Source organism: Acanthaster planci, linkage group LG06 (genome assembly GCF_054643075.1).
Source record: "Acanthaster planci isolate LZ-2023a linkage group LG06, COTS_SCS, whole genome shotgun sequence".
In the NCBI taxonomy this organism is placed as follows: Eukaryota; Metazoa; Echinodermata; class Asteroidea; order Valvatida; family Acanthasteridae; genus Acanthaster; species Acanthaster planci.
In genome coordinates this window covers 10,602,431-10,628,462 of record NC_141782.1, presented here as the reverse complement: position 1 = coordinate 10,628,462, position 26,032 = coordinate 10,602,431, and the positions used below count along the sequence as shown (strand labels likewise).

The window sequence follows — 26,032 nt, the reverse complement described above, 5'->3', positions numbered from 1 at the left end:
CGTTATACGAGAGTTAAGGTTTGGATGGGCTGAATTCTTTTCTATATAAACAGGAATATTCATTTCTGTGCTTCGGAAAATAATTAATATTAATTTTGCAAAACTTCCCATTGTCTACATGGTCTATGGCTTTGGAAGCCATCTCTCTACTTTTGTTCAGCTGTTCCGTGTGTTCCTGTAAAACCCTGACGAGGAGGTGGTGTGTGATCCTGTTCCCAGAGCAGTGTTCTTGAGTCGTGTTCCCACCGTTCGAGCGCGAGAACAAGAAACCCGTGTCAAAAACAGGCCGCCCGAACTCGACCTATGCGTCCCCCTGAGCATTACCTACCCCAATGATTAAGGCAAACAAGGGGACGCGACACACACACAGTCCAGACATGAGCCATAGCCCGTGTCCGTGAATTACTTGGCTACGATTGGAGATGACAAATGAATCTACGGAAGCCGCTTGCTCGTGTCTTCCTTCATTTCTCATATACTCACACGTTATATTCAAGCCGAAGCCAAGTAATTTGGACGCAACACTCAGAGCTCCGACGGCTTACAGTCACACCCAAACTTTTGTACAAAGAATGGCTCACAATGCAACAGTGGTGGGAACACAAGGATGTGTATTTCCTGGCTAATTGCTCAAGCTTCACTTGGTGGCTCAAGACAAAGCACAAATCTGTAATTAACAGTCTTTACTCAGACACCAGTCGCGTATGTATCGATAACCAAAACGCCAGGTCATCAGAATGTTGTGGAAGCCTGACCTCTTTAAATTTGGGGCCGTCCATAAAATGAGTACAATGGGGTTTTGTACACGGTGTGCACCTTGCTTGCACATGGGGGGGGGGGGCGCAAAACTTGACGAAAGGCTATAATCGTTGCTCAGGACGATATTTATCAAGGGGCTATATAGGGAAGCGAAGTTCGACGTTTTAACAGGGGAAGCTTCTGGGTTCCTCTCTCTCTCGAGACTGGCAATAAAACCGTATTTTACAGGAAAGTACATTGTATTTCCCCAGACAGTTGTAAAAAGAAAAAAAGAGCGTTCGTGTAGGGGCGTGCGTCGTCACATTTTGCATATCCATCCGTAGCAGGTCCAAAAACAACGCTGTCAATCCCCAGTTAGGTCTCATCGCTACAATGGCCACCCCCAAATGCGCATGTAAGGGGGGGGGTTCGGAACCACAGCTTATGCCACGCATGCGGAGAACAGGTGCGTAAAACGTCGACATTCTGAGTGACGTACTTCACAGACGGCCCCTTTGTGGGCATAGAAAGATCTCGGCCGACATTTAAGCTCTTATAACAGTGAGATGCACAGGTCTATGAAACCACAAATAATATTTTAAACTTGTGCGCTGAAGTGAAACAGTGATCTGCCCGTTGGAAAGACTTGTAGCAACATACTCAATGTAAAAGAACTCCAGGAAAGAGCTCAAAATGAATTTCTCAATCCGTCCTTCCGATACTTCACCTAATCTTTTGTTTAATCTACAGAAAATCGAAAACCACGGTTTGTTGAGTTAGTTGAACTGCTTCCCATACACGAGATTCTGACAGGCAAATACGTACACACAGAAGAGTTGAAGTTACATGTACACGTACTTACACAGTAGATTCATCAAACATAGAAATTTAAGGCAACATACACAAGTCACACGTCATAGCACCACTCGCACAAAGACACATTCAAGTGGGGAAAAGGCATGCGCATGCAAAAACTTATTGCTTGAAAACACAGCACCATGCATGCAATGATTAAAGCAACTGAACTCCATGAAGCGGGCAAACAAAATATCAAAATAAACAAATCATATCCATTTATCACAAATGAACAATGCATATTCATTACATCGGCCAACGGCTGGAATACTATCTTACGCATCACTTCATATTTACAAAAAATGCTGCAGAGCAGCACTTTCAAAGGTAGTCACGCCAGCTTAAAATGGAAGAATCTAAATGATTAGATTGTCGATTTGATACAACTACCTGCAGTCTGGGGTGAATAAAGCTTAAGTCTAACGAGTGGTGGCGTTGCTAAACTTTACAACCTAATAAGTGGTGGCGCTACTGAACAGAGCCACTAGCTCCTATTTCAACTTTTGACAACTTTGTAATCGGAAGTGATTAATGTAGAAGAAATGAATAAAGATTACAAAGTATCGTTTATCAGTTGTGTACACACTGCATACTGTTTAAATGTCTTCATTACTAACCTGAAATTCCTAACATCCTTTATTTAGAATACTGTGCCTACATAAATGTCATTAAAAATCCAACTAACTCAATTTGGCATACAAGTTATTTTTTATCAATGAATACAAAATTATAGTTTTTTGTAATTGATTTATTTGATTTACACAACCACAAATTCTGATTCCACTCAATTATTGATGAAATGACGAAACTCAAGATGCGATAACAATTAATTTGAAAGGAAGACGTTTCAGCAAACACAAAGCTTCAAAAACAGACATTTCATTAAATTAATACATAAAATTTGATTCTTTAACTTGATTAGGGCATCATAAAATATTTTGTATCTAATGGTAAGTGTATAACAGACAGCAGCACACAATTTGTTGTACACAATTCAGTATAACAAATAGAATTAAAATTTGTGTACACATTATCCAGTATGCTTTGAGTGAACGAAAATCGACTGTCTTTGTCTGGCAAGTTGGCTAATATTGAAATATACAGTTGATATGTACAGGATCGTCAAACGTTTTTAGAAGTGCACCATTCCCTGGGAGAGGAACAGTAACAGATCTCCTGGTGGATAATAACGATGCATTCCGGTAGCATCTGAGGCTTGAAAAGTTCAAATATTAAGAACTCAGAAAAGTGGCGAATTTTGATAAATGGAAAAAAAACGAGTCTTCAATCAGAAAACCAACCTGTAAACAGCTTAAAGACTCGCAAAAGGGACCATTATTATACTGGTGGCAATACAAAAATCTCTGGAACATCAGGGGGTTTAAAATCATGAGTATTTCGGTTCTGAATCTTGCAAATGACAAGACAGTCAAGAAGAAAATGCCTCCGTTGTGCGTATCCTGCTGTCATCCAGCATCTCCAAAATGAGACCAAATCCACGGGGTCCTACACAAAGACGGGAGAGGGTGCCCCCTTGGACTTGCTAGTGACATGGAGGTCAGAGCTCTCGGCGCTTTGAGCTGGCCTAGTGGCACGAATCTTCAAGACTGCAAACCAAGCAAGGTATTAGTACACAGAGTGACAACATCCGTTTCAAGGAAACTTGACAGGTGGATAGCTCACACAAGAGCACATGAGGAGCCAGTTCCTGGCAGCAGTATCACTGACAATCATAACAGAATTTATTACTAACGGGATTCAAATTGTCTTCATATTCCGGAATAGAGTAACAAAGAGTGACGTCACTGTGAACAAGAACAAGCAGTGCAAACGAATGGAGTACGCACGCATGTTGGTTCACGCGCTGGTTCTCGTGCTAATGCCTTTTACACACTAATTGTGCGCGTGACGTATTTACTTCCGTACTCTATGGTGCCATCACAACTTTGACATTTGACCCAGCATCACAACGTGACGCATAAATAGGTTCCTGTGGTACAGCCTTTGCAATATGATCCTGCATGGCTGCAACTGAATAGAACAATTGCACCTGTTAAGTCACGTGACTTGTATTGCAGAGTGGGTATTCAATATCACCAAACATGCAAAGTGTTTCATAAGTATCATTCAACAAATATGAAGCCAATGGTAGGTACCGTACTCAGACTACTGATGTGCTGGGTACTCTACCTTCACTTGGCTGTATTAGTTGTAACAACTCTCAAAACACACGTTGCGATGGGGTTGATATCCACTACAGGTTGCGTGATTTAGAGGGCGCAATGGGTCTATTGTTCGTAAGCGTGACTGCATGCCTTAATTATGCAATGCTTCAACACACACGGCAACACACTTTCCAACTTGTCAACACACTTTTCAACACGCAGTATTGTCATCAGACCATAATCCACGTTACTTCATGGAATAATCTCACAAACACTTGTGCCCTCTTCAAAAACATGTACCTACATGCAGTTCCAAGAAACTGCATGGCCGGGGAGACTGCCTGGCAGAAAGAAATGAACGTGCTGATCCAAAATCAGGCAAGCTGAAGTTGCAAGCGAAATAATTTACATACATGTACATGTAGCGTTTTGGCTGGCAATCTCCATCCGTTGCCATAGGAACCCGAAAACCAAACTCTTATCTCTGTCCTCCCCCCCCCAAAAAAGACATCATTTTTCACAGGTGACGCAGCATGCACAGGTAGTCAACCTCTTCCGACAGCGAACATTTTGTACACCTGTGAAAATGACTGGAAAAAATGGATGATTCCTACGCAGAACATGTAGAAAATGATAAGCAGCTTAGCATAACTGCTCTTAAGCCTGTGAAAAGGACACCTTCATGTCCACAGTTTAGCGATTTGTTCGAAGCTAATAGTCTAATTCAGTATTTTAAATATCTCTCTTTCTCAAGCATCCAAACCACAGCAAGTATGTGAACCTGTACCTGGGTATGATCTTTCCATATGTGTGCAATCGCTTGATTTTTGCATCAATCGGTGGATCTTACGGCATGGTTTGTTGCTAGTTCCACCATCAGCCAATTGCCATTTCCTTCTCATTCACAATTGTGGCAGATTATTTCCAAAAAAGGAATTAATCTTGGAGATTTCAAGGAGAATCGACCAATCAGGCAGAGTGATCGGGTTGATTGTGCAGATCGACCAATCATGCCTTACATGCACACACTTAAAAAAGTGAGAAAAGAAACTGGAATATTTTACACATACATGTATGCATGTAGTTAAGAATTAAATACACCTGAAACTCTGCTTTACCTTTCAACCTAATGATAAACAGTACATACATTGAAGTCCACTACATATCAAATGAATAACCGTTACATGTAACCTCTGTTTCCCCTGATTGAAAGAATAGCTGGGAACCAAACAATTTTACAAACAATTCAAAAAGAGAAAAACTTAAATTGGTTATGTCAAGGTGGGATGAACTAAAAACAGAAAATAACTGCGGCGTACAAAGCTTAAAAAGAACAGCGGGAGACGAACAAATTCAAACAGGTTGCGAAGGCACTGCCACGGAGGGTACTAGTTTTCAAGGCACAATAGCAAAGAAAATATTATTTTTTTTAATATAAATAAATTTCTAAACAGACTTGTAGGTTGTAACTGTGCAAATTGTTTGGGGGGGGCACTCCGATTGAATCATGCCACACTATTTTGCTCTCTGTGGATCAAACTAGTACATGTATAAGAAACTCACCATCAGCTATCCGACATTAAGGAGAATGATGGAAAGAGCATAGAGAGGGGTGAAAAATCAACATCTATGAAAACTGCTTGAAAAAAATGACATTACTTTTTTTAATGCTACATGAGTGATTTGTAAAGAGTGAATGATGTATTTCGTCAGACTTTTTCCCACCACGTGCATGCATAAAAGTCCACGCGCCATGTCCCCTTCGGCCTGTAAAATAAACGGATGTTTTTGGGACAGCGGAACTGAACTAAACATGGGCGGGCTACGGTAATGGCACTCAACTGTCCTCTGGAAGGAATATATCACAGTTCAGATCCATTTTATATTCACAGGCAGCTTCTTTCTAACACACACCTGGAGGTTTGTGCATCTTGACCTACAAATGATGCTTCAAAGTCGCCAGAGAGGTCCGACTCATACATGTGTTTGACATTAAAAGTGTAGGATATGAGTAAACATGGGAACTACGGGCATATGAAGTGGGTTTCTTTCACTCTTTAAAAAACCTGATTCTGACAACCTCTCGGCTAGGGGTGGCATTTCCACTGGCCTCTCGCATTGACATGTACATGTACTTAAGGAAGAAGATGATGGCTGAAACACCGACAGAAAATACAAAGCCACTTGCCATATTTGGAGGTAAGCAGAGTGGCCGTTTTGTTTTGTCAGTTCAATACATCTATAGAGGAACAAGCTTGAACTAATTTCCCTACAGCACAGCTTTGATACTTTGTTATCTGATTTTCCTAAAACAGCCAGCAATCAAAATCCATAAAAGAATTTTCATTAGTCAAGAAATAAGAAATAAAAAGAAATTATGAAAACAAAAAGAACTTTAAAATATTTGTGCAAACATCAAAGTCAGCAATTAATTAGTCACTTTCTTCTCTCCCAAACAGAGAAACGAAAAAAATTTTGTCGCTATGTTTTGTCAAACACAACCAGTCACGTTTTTAATTCACATGCACTCCAACCACACTCACATGCAGACTAACACAAAGCAAATAACATCCATGCATGCCAGACTTGACACTTGTGTGCCAGACACTCCATAGAGGGCGCCACTGAGAACAATCTACTCAGACTGCAGCGGCATCAGAACACTGCGAGTAAATTTCCAATTTTTGAGCAGGGCGCTGGGATGGCAGAATACATGTACCAACAAAGTGAGGCTTAAAAGTGAAAGCTAAGAGCACAAAGAGTGAGTTGAATCAATTGTGAGCAGGTTCCATTAAGGAACAATGGGCCATCTTCAATCAGCTTTGATTAGTAAAACCACTGGTTGACTTTTCCTGGCACCCAACATATAATCTATGCACAGGTCACCAAGCACAAATGTCCAGAGACTGAAAAATTGGGCACTGACCAACATTGGGCCTAGCCTGCAGGTGGTTACTTTTCTGACAAACCTTACATCTGTGCTCTAGTATACAACTAGAACATAGTCTGAGGGTTGACATTTGACATTTTGCTCCCCAAGGGACTGGAAGTTGAGGAACTTGCTCCTGAGGCAGAGCCGAAGGAATGAGGTTTTCCAAGTCCAATAAATGTACATGTATCTAGGCGAGCTAGCAAATCACAAAGCAAGAATCCACGGCAAATAAACCATCTTCTATTCGTTTTACCATACTTCAGGAATATTCAGTTGCCATTAAAATTTCAGTAGAAAGGGAAAGTTGGGCTTCGTATGTTCATGTGCGGTATGCATACAGTGTCGCAGGGGCTACGCTCATGCACGCACATGTACACTTAACCCATGTAACAGTTGATAGTTTGGTTCTGGCACATATTTGACTTGCGCGAAGATTCTTGAAGGTGTGCTTGGTAAACAGTAAAAATAGTGACTTGCACGTGATAGTGAATGGACCAATGAGAGTCTGGCTCTTGATCATGAATATGTAAGAGATATGGTAATATCAAACTTCCAACATCTCACACTACAGTCAGTGGTCATCATCACTGCAACTTGAACTCCTGGCTCCCTGCTTACGTTTTGATATGTGGGACTATTGGTAACCAGCAATGTAACCACCTCTGGTGGACAAGTCAAGCAACTGTTGACTAGCTTGCATTTGAGTTAATAGGCCAATGTACTGATGACCTCATACTCTGCGTCCATGAGTGCTTTATTATGGGAGCCAGATGGGGGCGCACCATGGGAGAGAATCCAGGAAGGCAAAGCTTAATGTCATCATTCCACGAGCCCTACTGAACTATGGCACAGTTTGTGAATAACGTTGCCCTGTTCTAGGACGACAGCAACCATAAAAAGTGCACCCTCTATTGGCATCAAGCACACAAACACATTCAACAAAACTGTCTCTGTTGGTCTTCTTACCATATCCGAGGCCTTGCAAGAAGAGGCGGAAGGATTCGCACAATTTGGCCGGCTGCTCCTCAAGGATCATGCCCCCGCAGTCTGACATTTTGATCCATGTGGAGTTTTCAGGGTCCAGTCTGGCATTCATCTCAACCTAAACAAAGGAGGGAGGGTATGGATTAAGAGGAAAGGGAACTTACCTGGACCCTCCGAAACCTTCCACAGTCGATAAACCAATGGCACATTCTTTATGCTTACGCTTTTAGGGGGAACCAGTCCCTACATAAAGTACTGGAAGAGCTGGACTGTGCCTTGCCAAATCCCACAAAATGCCTTCTAATAGATTTTGAAGGATCTGGTAGGTTGAATATTAACCACTTGCCTCCGGGTTTCCGGAACTGGGCACCTTGGGTTTGTACGCATAGCCAGGGGAACCAAAATTGGACAAAGGGCTGGGCCTTGTAACAACTTGGAACAAAGGCGAACCTGCTGGGATTTGCCATAATTTTTCAGTAGGCAGTAGTAGAGGTAATCCGTCGTTGCTTTGAAATGGTGTACCACTGCTTGTGGTATTCAGTGCCAGCGGATTATCAGTGGGGACAAAAGCGCTCCAGTGATGAGTGATAAAGTACCGCTGCACGCTAATCCAGCTGCATTTTACAAGACGCCACTGGCATTCAGCAATGCACTGGGCCAATTTTGGGAACAAAGCAAATTACGCAACACCGCACAATCTGGGCTCTCTTCACTAGGCGACAGGCCTGGCTGAAATACTCAGGCGTCAATGGATGTTGCCTGTCAGATTAGAGCAGCCACCAGACAGTCATTGGTGTGGGTGTAAACGTCTAGTGAAAGAAGTTATGAATCTGTGAACAATTTTGAGAGAGGAAAATCTTGAAAATCCCCTGGGAACTCATCCCGCACACGCAAATTCCACTTGGCAGGAAGTGGTTAATGCATCATCACTTGCTTTGGGCAAAAAATTTACATGTACTTTGACCTGACTGCAGAGGGTCCAAATGAAGACTGGTTAAAAATCACCACAAGCTGAAGGTATGGTTCCCCCTAACAAACATCACAGCCGTCTGGGTTTTTTTTTTTGTTCTCCTCTTTCAATGCAAGAAGCCCTTCAACCGAGGGGCACCACCTACTGTGTCATTGAGGTGAGGCGAGTTGCTCCCACCAATCAGCATGATGGCCCCCTTCAGTGTCCGCGTGGCCTTCTTCTTCACTGGATCCAACTCCCTCTTGATCTTCAGATCTGTCCGTCTGAAATGCCACAAGAATTTGGCAATGTTTTTGGTTAAGAAAAAAAAAAAAGAAACACGCAGTCAAGTTTACAAGGAGCAGTGGAGCAGCCATGAAAGACCCTGGGGTGACTTGGGACAGCCGGTTCATTGGCCAAGAGAGGTCAGGTCAGGGTTGCAGAATGAGCAATATCTGGGCCACAATTCAGTGTACCATCTCTTCCCTCTTGTGACCCCGGTGGGGACCCACCCCAAGAGAAACTGCACTGCCAAGCACAAGCAAGCGAACAGGGAAGCTTCCTTTGTGATCTGAGATATTTTTCGCATCTAAAACACGAGAAAAACTCAACTTCGATCAATTCCATGGCCCTGCATAAAGACCAAGACGAGTTGGCATTACCACAATCAGGACCTATTTGACAACCTGTAAGGGAAATCTTCAATGAACATGCACTCGGTGGAAATGAGCCAGAAGTAGCCAGAAAAAGCGACCTTTAAGTGTCAACGATGCAGTGATAGAGATCGACACATATCACCAAATATGGTCACAACTTTTTTCTCAATGGGCCAACTTGGCAAAGATTTTTTTGTAATCCTCACCCCAGGCATAAACCACAAGCCTGTAAACTCCGATTGGCTAGATCCCAATCACTGCCAAGTTAAAATTTTTGAAAGATCAGTCACCCCAAGGAGGCCATGTGGTCTCTATCAGACAGACATGTGCTGACTGGCGGCTGTTTGGGTTTTGACCTGGTATTACTTGTACTTCCGCAGCAGAATAGTAGAATTGGTTAGAGGGGACCTCAGGGATGCATTAGCTACCACAAAACAGTCATACAGGTTCAGGCATGACGGGAAACTGACCCGGTGATCAGAATCTCCAAGTGGAGAAAACGGTCTTTGTTTTGGGGTGTGGCTACCACGAGGGTTAAAGAATCTTGCACTATGTGGATCACTAGTAACTCTCCATAACTGTCAACTCTTCCACCTAAATAATTTCCATTTTCATCAGGATAACAAACACTCAGTTTACTCTTTTTAATAAAACCAACATGTAAGTACTGAAAAAAAATGGCCTCACAACTGATTTCCACAGATCAGGTTGCATATTACGTAGGTGGCAGTTAATATTTCAAGAATAACATTATGCACAGGATCGGGTTACCTGATGTACGAGTCGATAAATAGAGACAGATTGTAAGGATTGACACTCTTTGCCAGGTTTTCCCGGAAGACTGTCACCAGGTCATGATTACTCTCCATTGTTTTCTGCCGAGAACAAAACAAGGTGAACAGTAGTCACACAAACACTGCACAGGAAATCTTCTTTGTCTTTGCACTGAGTGAGTGGAAATCAATGCTTTTTGCTTGGAAACTTTGAGAAAGTTTTTGTCAAACTAATTAATAATTAGACATGGCTATACATCTCTAAAAGTGAAATGAGTTGCTCTGTCAAAACAAAGCCAATCAGAAGTAGAGCATATAGTGATTACGATCAGTGAATTTGTAAAGAAATTGGTAGAATACTGAATACTGAGAATATTGATGCTTTGGGTCATGCCCATGCATAGATTCACTTCAGTTACCTTTCCAAAGTAGTGCCAGAGAAGATACTCTTGGCTGTAGGAAGTCATTCCCTTGCCGCGAAGATAAAATGAGGAAAGCTGTCCAGGCAAGCACAGAAAAGACCAAAAAAAATGATCAACCACACTGACAATCCAATGTAGATCTGATGTATTCCTGAAACTGCTGGTAACAATTGCCTACGATTGGCTAGCCAGTAAACAAAGCCCTGCCACAGCAATCTCATTGGTCAGTTCAAATCCTTCTACCTTTTGTTGGCCCCATTCCCCCCATGTGGCTGGTTTGGAGGTGCAGTTGACGAGTACCAGTCCCTCAACCAACTGAGGATGTGCCAACTGAAATAAAAGCAAAAAAGAACACAATGATGCAGCACTGTGAATACAAGTACATCAAGTGAATCACTAAAATACAAATTTGAGACCATTTTGGCAACCAACAAGACGAAAGAGGGAGTTTAGAATATAAAGGCTGAATAAATTATGCTTTCCGAGTCCATATGGGCTTGATCGAATAGGCCCCAGATGCAAAACAGACCACTGATTTCTTCAAGTGCCCTGGCCAGTGTGTGCATGTGTCCTTGATCAATATATTGATCACACAGATCAATGCCCAGAACTGAGACACTGACTTCATTATTACACAGCATGTGGATGTTTTGCCGCACATGATGGATGTACTTCTGAGCTTTCTTCTCTTACTTTTAGTGGGGGGAAGGTTCATCATTTAATCTGAAATCTTTATTTTCTGACAAACACTCATGAGAACCAAGGATGAATCTGCCTTCTGCCCAAGTTCTTACCTCAAATCTCGCCAGAATGTTCGCTCCTGCTCCAACCCCGAAGCCAATGAACTTTTTTAACCTGTTTTGAAATGGAAAATTGTTATTGGTGAGAATCTATCAATTATCTAGGCTTTACAACTTGTTACCAAAAAAAGTAAATACCTCCAGCATGTCAAGAATCCATTTTGCCAGTAAAAGTTGACATTTCCCCAAACACCTGAGGACTAGAATAAACCAGGGTCAGTTTCTGGATGAGCCAGAAATGACATAGTAAAATGTCATTCATTCACAAAATTATTCAAAAAATTTAAGAGAATTAGGGCCATAAGTCGACTGGAATCTACAAGAGAAAATTTAACTTCAAGTACAAAGTCAAACATTTCTGAAATAAACATTTTGCATTTTTCTTCAAGTAATTTGTGTTCCAAAAGTCCAGAGGTACCAACACTTTGCAATCCAACGGATGCTGCTCACTTTATGTTTCAGTCATGAGTGGGTCATGGTATGGATTCTGCATTAACAGCAAATGATTGGTCCAGACAAGATGGGGTCACAGGAGATATTCATTTCTGCCCTTTCTCAGAGGGTATGATTTTCATTTCTGCCCTTTCTCAGAGGGTAAGATTTTCATTTCTGCCCTTTCTCAGAGGGTATGATTTTCATTTCTGCCCTTTCTTAGAGGGTAAGATTTTCATTTCTGCCCTTTCTCAGAGGGTATGATTTTCATTTCTGCCCTTTCTTAGAGGGTAAGATTTTCATTTCTGCCCTTTCTCAGAGAATATGATTTTCATTTCTGCCCTTTCTCAGAGGGTAAGATTTTCATTTCTGCCCTTTCTCAGAGGGTATGATTTTCATTTCTGCCCTTTCTCAGAGGGTATGATTTTCATTTCTGCCCTTTCTCAGAGGGTATGATTTTCATTTCTGCCCTTTCTCAGAGGGTATGATTTTCATTTCTGCCCTTTCTCAGAGGGTAAGATTTTCATTTCTGCCCTTTCTCAGAGGGTATGAGTTTCATTTCTGCCCTTTCTTAGAAGGTATTTTTTCAAATACACATACATATGGGCTACTACACAGGAAAAAAGATTTCCTCTGGGGGAGATTGTTCACAGTTCACCTTAAATTTAATGCTTCTATTGTTTTTGTTGTTTTAGGTGCGTTCTAAATTATTTGATTTTTCTAAAGTTTCTTTTTTTTTACTATTCCCAAGGCGCCTCCAAAAGTACATTTCCAGAACTTTAGTATAGTCAAATGTTCAGTCAGTGGACATCAAAGAGATACATGTGCTATAAGCAGAAGTACATGTAGATTTACACTATTGACTCTAAGCAAAAAGAGGCTGAAAATCCATCATAACCAGTATCAATCCAGTAACATTTTAGTAAGTAATCTCTTTTTTGGCTAAGTACATGTTAATTTGTGCTCAGCAAATTTGTAATCCAAGGCCGTGTCAGAATCACTTGGTCGTGACTTGAAATTGTGTACAATTTAATGGTTGTGGCTGCATGCACTTCCCCTAGATCTGTGCCTAATTTCAAGCCACAGCCAAGTGATTCATACATGGCTTAAGCTTTTCAATAATAGCCCAAGGTTAAAGAACTGTATCCTGAACTCACCCAAAGTGCTTCACCACCGACATCAGCATCTCGCCGAGTGTGTCCATATCTGGATACGGTTTGCTGTGAAATGTCACAGATGATTCATACATGTAAATCTTGTATAATGATTGAAGTATGCTTACATGTACATGTATTTCATCTGCTTGAAATGTTATGCACTTACATGACTTACACAGATGTATCAATGTAGTACAGGGATATGCATGAGAAATTTGGAATTTGTTTTGGGGACATGTCCGGACATGCATGTGGGTAGTCCAGAAATTAGAGGTCCATTTTTTGTGCATCCCTGTCACATCTGACATATGATTTTGTAAGTTCGAAACACATTTTCTAATTTCATGAGTGGTGAATTAAAATTACCTGCCAAATAAATAGTAATACATGTAAATGTAGCTTGAAATCAATTTTGGTGATATTTCCATGTCAAATAACAAAGGTCAGATGTAACAGGGACACAAAAATGTCACACTTTTGGACCCCTAATTTCTAGAATTACCCATGTACAAATTGAATGCAATTTCATCCATGTACAGTTGCTACTTTTTGCATAGAAAGGAAAGCAAACAAGGAAGATTTATCACACACCAAAAAGGCCGACAAAACAATTTTACAACATAAAATCAATGTACCGTAACCCTACCTCTAAACCTGCAGAAATACTTTGTATGAGGAAGACATCCTAAATAATCACTCAGCTTTCATTAAGAGTGATATGGCTAGTAATACATGTATAAATGCCTCCACAAGAGAGGAGTGCACAAGTGTCTCATTGGGTCTCTAACTCCAATCTTCCTGAACCCTTCAAATTCCAACCAGATCTCTGCAAACTATTCTCATGCACAATATGACATGTACATGTTCATGTATATTCTAAATACAGCATTGCCATCATTATTTTGAGCATTTCATGTTCTAACTTGCTGATTTTAACGCCAGTACATGTACATGTACAAAACACGATCCACTGACTAACACACATGTACAGTGTTAGATATTGACAGACAAAATGTATATTCCTCACACAACAGCCCATGGGACTTTGGATAATTGTAACGTAATGCAAGCTTGAACACCCTAACTTGGCCAATTGGCAGTATACAGTGGATGGAATTATAAATGAGGCATACATGTACATCGTCTGTTCTCGTATCGATTTCAAACGAAACCGATCCAAGTCGATGAGCACATCTTCCCCCCACCCCCCGGAGCTCGCCAACCTTTATGGCTCCTTGTGAATACCCTCGTCTCCCGTTTCCCCGCTTCCATTGTGCACTATTCGTGGGATGCCTGTCACCCAAGGCCTTGTCTGAGTATTCACGACCAAAAGCGGGACAAAAGCCAGCATCCAGGAACTGGATATTTGCTACCCCTAGTCATTCCTGAGGGGGCATTATGACAATTCTCACGAGTGCAGTCCACCGCTCGAGCACGGCACAATCAGTTCCAGAGAAGTCAAACAAAGCACTTTCAGTCCTTGTTTTTAAGGAAATGAGATTTTGTAACCTCCAGGGATATTTACAGTCAGACAGACTGAAAAACCGCTATTTGATAAAAAATGAAAAAAATTACATCCCGTTGGGTTTTTTACATGTACGAGTACTGTCCAATGAATGAAGTATAGGCAAGAATGCACATAGCCCCCCTAAATGGCTCAGCACATTAGCTTGCAGATCCATGCACGTCATGCTGCCTTCTCTCAGTGATTTAATTTTCAATCCTTCTGCTGACGGCCAAATAATACGTCGAAGACAGATTCAATAATGCCGGGGGGGGGTTCAGACATACGTGAACTCAGACTGTTTACATTTGTGTGAATTTGTAAAGTGAGCCTGACAGTGGAAACTTGTGCCACACTCATAATGTTGAATGTTGCTCTTGATATTTTGCCTGCGACACAAATCGCATCTTATCGAATTATGTACATCATACATTGTACATGCACGTAGTGCCTAGCTCTTCCCTTTCTCGTTGTTCTCTAGAATTCTCACTTTACATTTACAACCTGAGGATTACAAGTATGGATACTTCATAAAAACATGAAGTCAGGATAATGTGTGTTCAGCTCAGAGGGTAATTTACAATAATTCAAGAACACAAACATGACGAAAGGAGCACTTCACAATAGGGTGCACGTCCCCCAAAGATTTATCCACAAGAGGGTCTATTTCTGCCATGTCGGTTGACACTGATAACTACACATACACGTACACTGTATGTACGACAAGCTCTGTTGGCTACAGCACCTTAAAGAAAGGAGATATCCAGTGAGTGAGATCGATAAGAATCAACCAAATGAGTTCAACAAAAAAACCTAATATTTTTTGAGGTAGTTGCAGAGGAAATCAATTAACTCGGATAGGCCAAAACATGCAAAATTGTGGAGTTGGGCTTTTTTTCCTTAACGAGGTATTCAACTGTATGATGCACTCGCTGTTTATAATTCAAGGTAATAAAAGCAGATGAAGTAAGAAACTAAAAGGATCAGAGCAAGACAATGAGAGAGAGTGACCAAACAACAGGACCTACCCCTCTGGCAGCTGATGCGCCCCTTGTTCCTGGCCTGGCGCATTGACGTGATAGACGCAGCACTGCTTCAAGATGGGCGTCATGTCAGGGAAGTTGAAGAATCCTTGAAAGCATGTCACGTCTGAAACCAAACCCACAAAAACTTCACAAAACGGATTTCAGGGCAAAAATCTACCAAGTTCATTCCCAATAATGAATAGATTTTTGTTCATTCAATGTGCTGGATGCATTTGTCTTATAGACTTCTGCATGAGACACTTTCAGAAGGTACATACATGTACTAAAATTTAAACCTCGGAAAGCTCAGTCCCCCCGACAAGGGCACCGTATAGCAGGGCCCTACATGTATTTTTCAGAAGCCATTTGGGGCTAAAAGCAGGGTGAGAGCTCCTCTTTCACATGTTAGGACATCTAGATCTTACAGCAGATGTATTTGACAAAAATGTAAGCGACACCCAAATCCGCTATTTTGCAGCATATTACATTGATGCATTTGTATACGATATTGTATAGAGTTTACATGTACACATGAAATATCCATCTGATTTAGACATACATGTACGTACCCTTGTACAGGTATCTTTCAAATGACTTTGGGCTTGAACTGCAGGCAAAAATGCCGACTTTCAGAAAGTCACAATGAGACAAACACCTACATGTACATGTATACACAGGTATTTTGTTCTACTCACGATTAAGCCCAATGTCGTGGTATGTGATAATAGCTGGCTTGGTCTTGTCCCCCTGTACGGCAACCAGCATGATACCATTGTCGTCTGGAACGTAAACAAGCTGTTGATAGAAGACACAAATACCAGTACATGTATGTAACATTTCAGCAGTGTCCTCAACCCCTGCATCTTCAACCTTGACATGCCTGACTATGTAACAGTGAATACTTCACAAGTTTTCTTGCAGTTGAAAATGCTAATTGAAATTAACATTTTCAACTTCAGGAAAATTGAAGTCCAAGACATGGAACTTGAAGGTGTTGAGCCACTAATTATTTTGCAAGGCATGTACATGTAAAAGTGTGTGAGTACACGTTAAGTAACCTTTTCCTGCCTTTATCATCTACAATATCCATCTTCCATAGCACATGCGTACGTACGTGTACACGTGCACAGGTACATGTGACTGCACTGTCATATTTTGAGAGCACAAGCCAAGTTTGAAGCCACAATCACAAAATGAATCCATTACCTATTGCACGTGAAACATGATCTGTATACATGTATGTCTCACAGAGCATGGCGAGAATGAACAAAAATCAACGGTTCACTTCAAAAGGATACTCCACATACGTATGTAACGTATGCACACATGTACATGTACACGTATTTCATACGACGGTGCAACGTGACCAATAATGCCCTCTCCTGTTCTAACAGAATACATGTACTGTAGCTTAAGTTTTAGCTATGTTTTTGAACAAAACACTTTTCATGCGGAATTGGAGCAATTTATTCAGCAACTACTGTAAACACAATATGGCAGCAGAGGCAACGGACAACTGTAAACTCTGCATGGCTTGAGTTGTTAAGTACTGTTCTCATGATGCCCACCTCATATGGGACTGTCTTCTCCCCGTCCTCTTTAAGCAGAGGACTCTTGTTGGTGTCCTCAAAGCCGTCAAAGTTCCTGGCTTTGGCGTCGGTCACCTCTACCTTAAAGAGCTCCATGGCGGCCGGCATGGCTGGCTGGTCAGAGTCCAGCCTCTGGTAGGTGTCCTGGGGGACCTCGGCCTGGACATGGGTCAGGTTGACCTCCCCTTCCTCGGGCTCTGAGCCGGCCAGCTTGTGGTAGGACATCTTGTATTGGATGGAGGACGTGGCGCCTACTTTGTGTCGTGGACTGAAAGGGAAAAGACCAGTACAAGACGGTTACTGGACTGATTGCATACAGGTACATGTACATGATGGGTTAACATAGGGACATGAGAAAATCCAAAACCGTAAACTTAACACACATAATAAAAACATACATCTTTTAGATCTTAGGGTACAACATCACAAGAAATGTACACATGAACCCATGTTCAACCACAACAGCATAAAACTGCTAGTATGCATTACGTAAAGGCAGTACTACATGTATGTACATGTACAGTGTACATGTGTACATGTATACCAATGCATGTGCTGTTCGTTCCTTCACATACATGTAGACAAATTTTTGCAGTAATCACTACAGCTACCCAAATATTTGCGAATTAAATTTGAATAGAATCAGCAGCCGATTTCACAAAACGTGGTGTAACTCTGAAACATACATGTACCTTCTGCCACAAATTTATGACATACATGTAGCTGTGCAATATGCTTACATTCATTTTCATGAAAAGTTGCGTACGTGCACCACGTTTTAATAATATTAAAGTTCTTGGATGGGCAGATGGGGACAAAAACGGCTTTTACGATGGCTTTCTTTTCCAATATAACAGCAGTCATCAAACAGAATAGTTTTCCTCTATTCTTCGTCTGAACCGGACAAAAAGTTTTCTCACAGCCAAACAAGTTTATTATTACCTTTTGGAACAAAGTTGTCCGTTTCTCGTATAATCCTTTAAGTTCAGCAATGATGAGGCTTAACCGAACCTGACAACCTAGTCAAATCGTTCGTTTTCGCTTCATTTTGGCACAACTTACGTCACCTAAAATGACTGCGTAAGTTACGCCAAAGTTTGTTGCGTAAGTCAAGGACTTATGCAGTGTGTAAGTTTCATGAAATTGGTCTTAATTTGTTGCGCAATTTACGCAATAACATGTGGTGTTAGTGGAGTTACGCCATTGCGTAAAGTTTTGTGAAATCAGCTGCTGGTACACTGAGTTCTTTAAATTCACGTGAACATAAAAATTTCTCCATACTCCATACTACAAACACTGTTGCTATACCTCGTGATTCGGGGCAAGCTCTTGCTTAGTTACATAAGAGACAGATTGCAACAGTACACTGTTCTCAATGGATAAGAAAGGCACAAAGGAGCCAGTCCATTCCAGAGACGGTAGTCGCTATGCAAAAGCTTGCCCTGAATCACGAGGTACAGCAACGGTGTCTTTAGTCTGGGGAATTCAAATTGCTACATTTATGTGAAATCTCGTAACTCAGTGTACCAGATTTTATTCAAATTAAACTCGCAAATGTATCTCTAAATGTAAGCCTACATGTATTTATTTGTACATGTACTAGTATGCACATGTTCTTCCCACAATTTGTAGTACAAGTTCATGACATTCTGTAATTTTTCATTAAAATCTATTGGTATTTGGTACAACATCATAGAAACTCCTATAAAAACTGTGCTGCAGGAAAACAAAGTGACTATTCAACATCTTGATCCATGCAAACAGAACACGCAATAAATATTCAACCATCTTGATCCATGCAACCATCAATGTACTCAACTGCATCTTGCACGCAATGTGTTTGTAGAATGGGAAGAGAACTACAAGTACATGTCACCGGCCACGCTTGCAGAAATCACAGACCATGCCAAACAATCCTCCTCATGATGATTGCAGAAGAGATTCCCCGCACGCACACAGCCCTAGACGAGGGCCGACACGACATCCGCAGTCCACTGACAAACTGTGCATGTGCCCCACACCTTGCTCTGTACAGACACAGACAGAGCGTTTGATCTCTTCCCCAACTCTCCTGTCCCGCACTCAGGCCACAAATTTGTGTGATACGCTGCCCCGCAAGGCGTATACTAATCGGATGAAATGAGCACCCCGGACGTGTTAATTTAATCGGCACAACGGGGGAGGAAGAGCTGCACCCAGCACTGCAATCAAGGCTTCTAGCAATGTAAATGTCCTGCCTGCATAATACAAATACATGCCCACATAGATGCACAAAGTACTTACAATGTATATGTATGTACTCAGCTGAAGGGCAGTTGAAACGTATATGTACATGTACATACAGTAGAGGTTGTTTATTACAGTGCAGTCAAATTAAAGGGGGGACACAACTTTTTTGTTCAAACTTAAACTCCCTTGACATTTTTTATTTAGGAACCTTCCATAATGCAAGGTGTGTCCACCAGTGGCACATTCCTTGTACTATTCGCTTCCACTGGGCATTTACATGTACATGTACATGTTGCCCATCCAGCATGGCCAGCAAATAGCTGGGTTCAAGCTTTCTCAATATTGCCCAAACTTCCTCTAAGTAGATTTTGAAGGATCTTGAAGGGTACTACCAGACAGAGCCAACAGCGTCCCTGAAAAGTGTGCTTTCTCCATCCAAATTGCCTGATTATTTGCAAAGTCCTTGTTTTACCATTGGAATAAGGGTTGCAGTTAAAAGCCTTCCAGATTATCATGCAAATGAACAATTGCAAAGCCGTGAGCAAAACAGTGATATCAAATTGCATACAATTCAGTGTACATTGTAATTACAGTGAGTCACAAGCGCAAAAAGATGCCTGATTTTTTGTTTGCTTCTTTTTTACTTTTATTTTAAGACAGCAATCACATACGCAAAGTATAAGGAAGGTTCCATCATGAGCAAACTGTTACAGAGAGCCATCACTAGCCACTCAAATGACTCCATCAAGCCGTTTTAAGGATGTGACTCGAGTTGAGTCGATGGATTAGTAGGGTCAGATTGAGACATGTGAGCTACCAAACTGAACATTAATACCTGTAATTTGATCGGAAAGTCCTTAACTGTAACACGGAACAACACCAGCAGGTGTCAGCAAATATTGACACTGTGCTCAGTGCTCAATTTCAGGGTGAAGTGCACTAATTTGAGTGAAAATGTCTGCTGAGCTCATTAGCATAAAAAGTGCCCTACGGTTTCTTTTGAAATGGGAAATTGTTTGCCAGAACTGGAGGGATAATGATTACAATAATAACAAAGCACTTATCGGGTGTAAGGCACTCTTAATCTGTAAAATATTCAAAGGCGTTGGTCTAAGGTGGAAAACAAAAACTCAATTTTGTGTTCATGATGAAAAAGCTAGTGAGTCAAAAAATGTTTTGAGATGCTGCTGAAAATGTTTGATGTCATGTTCTTGTCGCAAACAATCAGGGAGCGAGCTCTACAAGCAAGGTGCAATGCTGGAAAAAGCTCCATCTCCATAACTGGTCAGCCGCGTCCGGGGAATAACAAGGGTATTGCTTATTGACCTCAGACCTTAGGGATTGTGTAAATATGGGCCAGGATCAACTCCCTGGGTTTTGGGGCTCCCATTTGAGGGCAAAATTGATAAAATTACGAATGGAAAACCATCCTCAGTGTCCGGGATAAAACGATGCCAATCAAAAAAATGGCTGTGAGTAGGCTTGGGAATTATCACTTTACAAGGGGTCAGTTTGTTTGGCGTATATAATTAAAAATTTAATTGGCTAGTCCACCAAACACTGGAAAGACCAGGGTAAAGACAATAATTTATGTTTTCTTTGAGAAAATTCAGTAATGTCAGCTTGCAAGTGAAGCTGTGTCTGAATCACTTGGCTGCGGCTTGAAATTACACATGACTCAATGGGAACTAGCCACAGCCACTACCACAGACTTGTCATGCTTGTTTGTAATTGCTAGCCACAGCCAGTTAATTTGGACATGGCCTTATCAAGCCCTGAACTTTGTTTTTGCACTGTTTTCAATGGGGCTGGCCTTTTAGTTCATGGCATCCCTCAGCAAGCAGGAGCTGAAAACAAGATCATGGGTCCACTCAGTGCAGAGGATTTATGGAAGTTACCGGTGAATACATGTAAAAGGGAGGACATGCTCATTTACCAACTACTTTCACAGGAGGGCGCTACATAAAAAGAAGGGTTCTTTTGGCAAGCAGTATAACCAAATACCAAATGTATCAAAACCACATAACTTTGTGAACGTACATTGTAAAAAGTCAGGAAGTTCTTAAATTTTTTAATTTAATGTACTCAACTAAATTACTCTTCTCATTCCAAGATAACTTTGCAACAAGGCAATTCACATCCACACATACATGTACATGTACCGGTACATGTACACGTACAGTACTGCAAATATTCTTATAACATCAAGCAATCGTACATGTACACGTTAGTACTACCAAGAATGGCAAGATGATTGGTGGAGTGGTATAAGAATCAAAGCCAAAATGAAAAAAATGTAGTGAAGCAGAGACAGGGACTGGTACATGTACATGTACATACATGTACATACATGTACATACATGTACAGGTACATGTACATGTACAGGTACATGTAGTCATGTATAACCTATATGTACAACTGCACCATGGAGGACTTCTGCATGCCAGATGCAGAAGTTAACTTGATCGCCGTGTGTGTGCACACTGTGCACGTCTGTTTGATTGCTTCATCAAACAAAGGGTACTTCATTGTTAATTACGGTAAAGTGTCTTCAACAGAAGCATTTAATGTGAAAATTCCAACTGATTTACATGCACAGCCGTTTCCATGAACTCAAGAAAAGACACGTTTTCACAATAGACAGGTACAAATGTGGCTGTGCACATTTTAAATACGGTACCATTAATTAAATTTTGAAGAAACAAGATGGAAACTTAAAGATTTTGATATCTTGGCTAAATCTCACAATAACAACGTTGAGTACATTCTCACAAAATCTTGTTTGGCAGTCTGGCAGCCATGCATTCAGAATTTCAATCCAATTGCTTCCAGGAACCTTCACCCACATGTAGGACTAATGTGATTTGAAGCATTTATACCAGAATCTGAAGTACATGTACATGAACCTGTGTGCATTAAAGTACACAAGTAATCAGATGAAATGCAACCGGCAGAGATCCAAGGCTAGAAGATGGATAATTTTATTACACTAATTCTGTGCATATCTGGCTGTGTTTCATCATCGATGAATGTTTCCATAAGGTGTGCAGGTATACATGTAAATGGCTTCATGGAGTATCACTTCTGGATGTGAAATCAATGTATACTGCTGATTGGTACCGGTACCTACATGTATACATTGTACCGGTATGTGATCAAGTTAACACGTACATGTACGCGTTAACTTGATCACATACCAGTACAGCGTACATACATGTACATGTACATTGGTATGACACCGTAAAGGGGAGGGGGAAGGGAGTAATAAATAAGCAGTCTCCATGTACAATGCATTTTTATGGCCCTTCCAACAAGCATACAAATACATGTACATGTATGTCAAAACAAAATGTGGGACTTCCTGTAGTTCATGACAAAACCATACAGTGTACTCACAGAGTAGGTGGAAGTTTATTTTGAAAGGGGAAAGTGCCAGAACAGCTGAACCTACGGTACATGTATGTATGTATACAATGTACATGTATCGTACAATTGATCTCACGGTTCCATCAATCAAGCCCAACCCTGGTGTGCTATCACATGCATAATCTGACCATGATGATAAGGGAAGTACATGTACATGCACATGTATCATAATGTTGTTCATGTTGGGGCAGTGGATACTTGTGAACTGGTATACTGTACAGGATGCTGACAGGGATGCATATTTGCCAGCATACCGTACTAAATGACGATCGTACTAATCACTGTCAACACATCATCCACACAAACAGTGCCACTATGAAGGAAGGATAAAGGCGATAAAGGAAGGACACAGGAGTTTGAACTGCCCGGGCTGTAACATCTGGCCAATTACCGCTTTCTGGCATACCTGGTACATGTACAGATTTTTGTGGACGAGTCTTTCAGGATGACTCAACACGTAAAATCAAAAGAAAAAATAACGACAATTGACCGCAACTAACATACATGCGATGGTCGTGTATCTTGTGCAGTGGGCGTGGTTTAAATTGAAGTGGCGTCACACTTACGAACCAGATACTCCATGTACTGTGTCGACTCCGCGGGCGCGCGCGACGAAGTTCAACACAGAGAGCTTCGGTTTCGATGCAGATACATGTATGCGCAGACAGCGCTAATGTGAAGTCCCTCTATGATCGCTGCAGCAATTTGTCGATGGTAATCTGCATCCTTAAAACTTCATGTACTGAGCTATAGGAAATTGAACATTCATGCCTTTGTTGGTGCTTGGTATAATCTCATGACATCAAATTTAATGCTTGTGCAGTTGCCTGCAATATGCTGTGTGCCCTAAATCTACATGTGCAGTCCTTGCCCTTAATGAACTCTTTCTCCTGGAGTTACATGTATTTTGGGAATAAATAGCCCGGTTGTTTACAAGATTTTGTGTTTTGCTTGAATCATTTTTATTACGGCATTTGTACAAAGGCATATTTTATGAGATTTCACGATTACTCCCAGTGATCAGGTGATAAAATAGCACATTTTTTCCTGATGACCTAAGCTTTCCAGTGGTAGTGAACATTTTGTTGGCCAGTCTTAGCCAAATTCGAACCAAGTCTTTGAACACTGATGTATTGGACGGAGGAGAATAAAATTGCAAACTTTGCATGGATAATGGAAGAGTGTATCAAAATTTTAAAAGTTTATTTATGATGGCAAAAGTACATGTACGTCAGGAATTTTTCTCACTCTATGTCTTGGTCACATCAATATAATTTGTATTTAATTGTAAGTAAAACACTACAAGTATTGCCAGGATATTACTGACCCCGCTTGACCGGCTAAGATGCAGGCAGTGATCAGGCATTTTTGGAATGTTTTCTATTATTTGTCCGACTCGGCGGCGACCATCATTGATTACTTTGAAGTGCCTGAGTTGCAACTCCTGTGTCCTTCCTCTATGCACCAACACACAGTCAACAACTTACATACATTCTCAACAAAAGCATTATTGAACCAAAATTACCTTCTTGCATTTTATAAATAACAAAAGATTAGATGATTAAAAATTTCCAAATACATGTAAGTTCATGAAAATCACCTTTAAGAAAAGCTCTGAAATCAGCAGTTATGCTGCTTCGGGGTGGTGGCGCAGGCAATACCATTAAGACAAAGGGGTGATAAACCAACAGAGGGCCATCATTATGTGTGCATGTAAGTCTACTGAAAGTAAAACCTTGCAATAAAACCAGTGGGTTAAGATAAAATTGAAACAACACAAGTCAAAACATGTATGATCAATGATCCTGAGTGCACCATCCCTTACCAACTATCTGCAGCAAGGCGCCCTCTGTTGTCTATAGCATAATAATAAACCTTTTACGAGTTACTGTAAATCAAAAACAAAATCTGGCACACTGAGTTCCATAAAGTCACATGAACATACGTGTAATTTGAATTCTTCAAACTTTTAAGACACTGTTGCTAAACTTGCAACAGTACATGTACATGTACAAAAACATGGGAGTGCACAGTTACATGTACAGTAGTTCACCGTGGCCAGCTAACGATAAAAAAATAAATCACAAGGGGTGTGGCCTCGATTGTCCAGAGCTACATGCATTTTGGGGTAAATTTCAGTCCTCCCCCCACAAAAAAACATACCCCCGATTAAAGTCCCATCTTTGCCCTCGGTAAAATGCTGTTGTTTTTTCCGACAAACATATTTTTGGTCATTTTGAGGCCACTGCATACCCTTTCCTAGAGAACACATTCCCACTACTCTGAGGACTATTTTCAGTATGTACATGTATAATGTGTTGTCCAATGAAACGTCCCGTCCATGTGACCTATGAAATAAGAGACAAGCTGTAGTTGGTGAACGTCATCAGCACGCCATTCAACCATTAGAGATTTTCCTTTCATTCGAGAGTGAAAAGACCCTCAATAGCAAGAGATGAGAGCCACGTTGTAATTGGTCAAGCTGCAACACTGCTGACAATGATGACCTTTCAACTGACATGACCATGTGAGCTATGCAGGCAGTCATGGACACGGGTGTGGATAAGGAAAATTCTCATAAATTTCACCATTTTAAATGGTATGATGTACATGTACATGTAAATGAACCCCCATCCCATTACAAAATTGTATCCCAGGAGACCTCATGAAATTGTAGGGGAAAAACCGGTGTGACTAACAGCATTCAAATTTCATACAAACCAAAGTAGCACCATGTCAGATAGGACTATTTACGTTACTATCTGTAAGGTTTGTATAAATGTTATGATTCTGGAAGTACATTTGTGCATACATTGCAAAAAAAATGTCATTTCCGGTATCTGGAAACAAATTTGCAGTTTCTTTTATTACACTTGGCATGCCTGACCTTAGTCACAGGAGTCTCTAAATTATGAAAATTCACTTTTAAATCTTTAGACATGTTAGAGGGTATTTTGAAGTTGTTGACGCTTTGTTGACGCAACATGTACATGTATTTGTGCGTGTTGACGCTTGTTGACCATGCTGACCGTGACGCTAAAACAGCACGACCGGTACCGGAAATAGGCCCATATCATCATGATGTACATGTACATGTACTGTAGGCCATGTAGTACTGTAGGCTAGTCTAAATAAATGATGATCATGTAACTTACTTTTTCTTCAAGTCTTCTGGCTTTCAAATTCTAGATACAAATGATAATAACACTGAAAAATAGTGCTGCCTTTAGTTTTATAGGAGAAGTGATGCCACCTTTAGTTGAAATTAACATGTCCTGCCAACGCTAAGGAAAAGTCGACGACGCAATAACCACCTGCTCATAGCTCCATGGTATGACCAGTGAAATATTTGGAATACCTGGTCATTGTACTGCAGTGCATCCCCGGCTTCTCTC

General features: G+C 41.0%; 1 protein-coding gene across 4 annotated transcripts; it reads right to left on the bottom strand.

Moving 5' to 3' along the window:
* Positions 1–1,451: 1,451 nt before the first annotated feature.
* Positions 1,452–26,014, bottom strand: LOC147798813 (protein NDRG3-like). 4 transcript variants are annotated; one of them, XM_087138254.1, is made up of 12 exons: positions 25,996–26,014; positions 16,961–17,249; positions 16,088–16,187; positions 15,396–15,516; positions 12,864–12,926; positions 11,269–11,329; positions 10,718–10,804; positions 10,472–10,549; positions 10,051–10,154; positions 8,790–8,907; positions 7,657–7,792; positions 1,452–3,200 (listed from the first exon to the last, which is right to left on the bottom strand). In XM_087138254.1, exons 1-12 carry the CDS (start codon positions 26,001–26,003, stop codon positions 3,100–3,102), a joined length of 1,266 nt encoding a protein of 421 aa, XP_086994380.1. In that variant the 5' UTR covers positions 26,004–26,014; the 3' UTR covers positions 1,452–3,099. The 4 variants fall into 4 exon arrangements, with proteins under 4 accessions (XP_086994380.1, XP_086994383.1, XP_086994381.1 ...); XM_087138257.1 differs by lacking the exon at positions 25,996–26,014 and adding an exon at positions 25,793–25,989; XM_087138255.1 differs by lacking the exon at positions 25,996–26,014 and adding an exon at positions 25,952–25,970.
* Between the last annotated feature and the right edge of the window lie 18 nt (positions 26,015–26,032).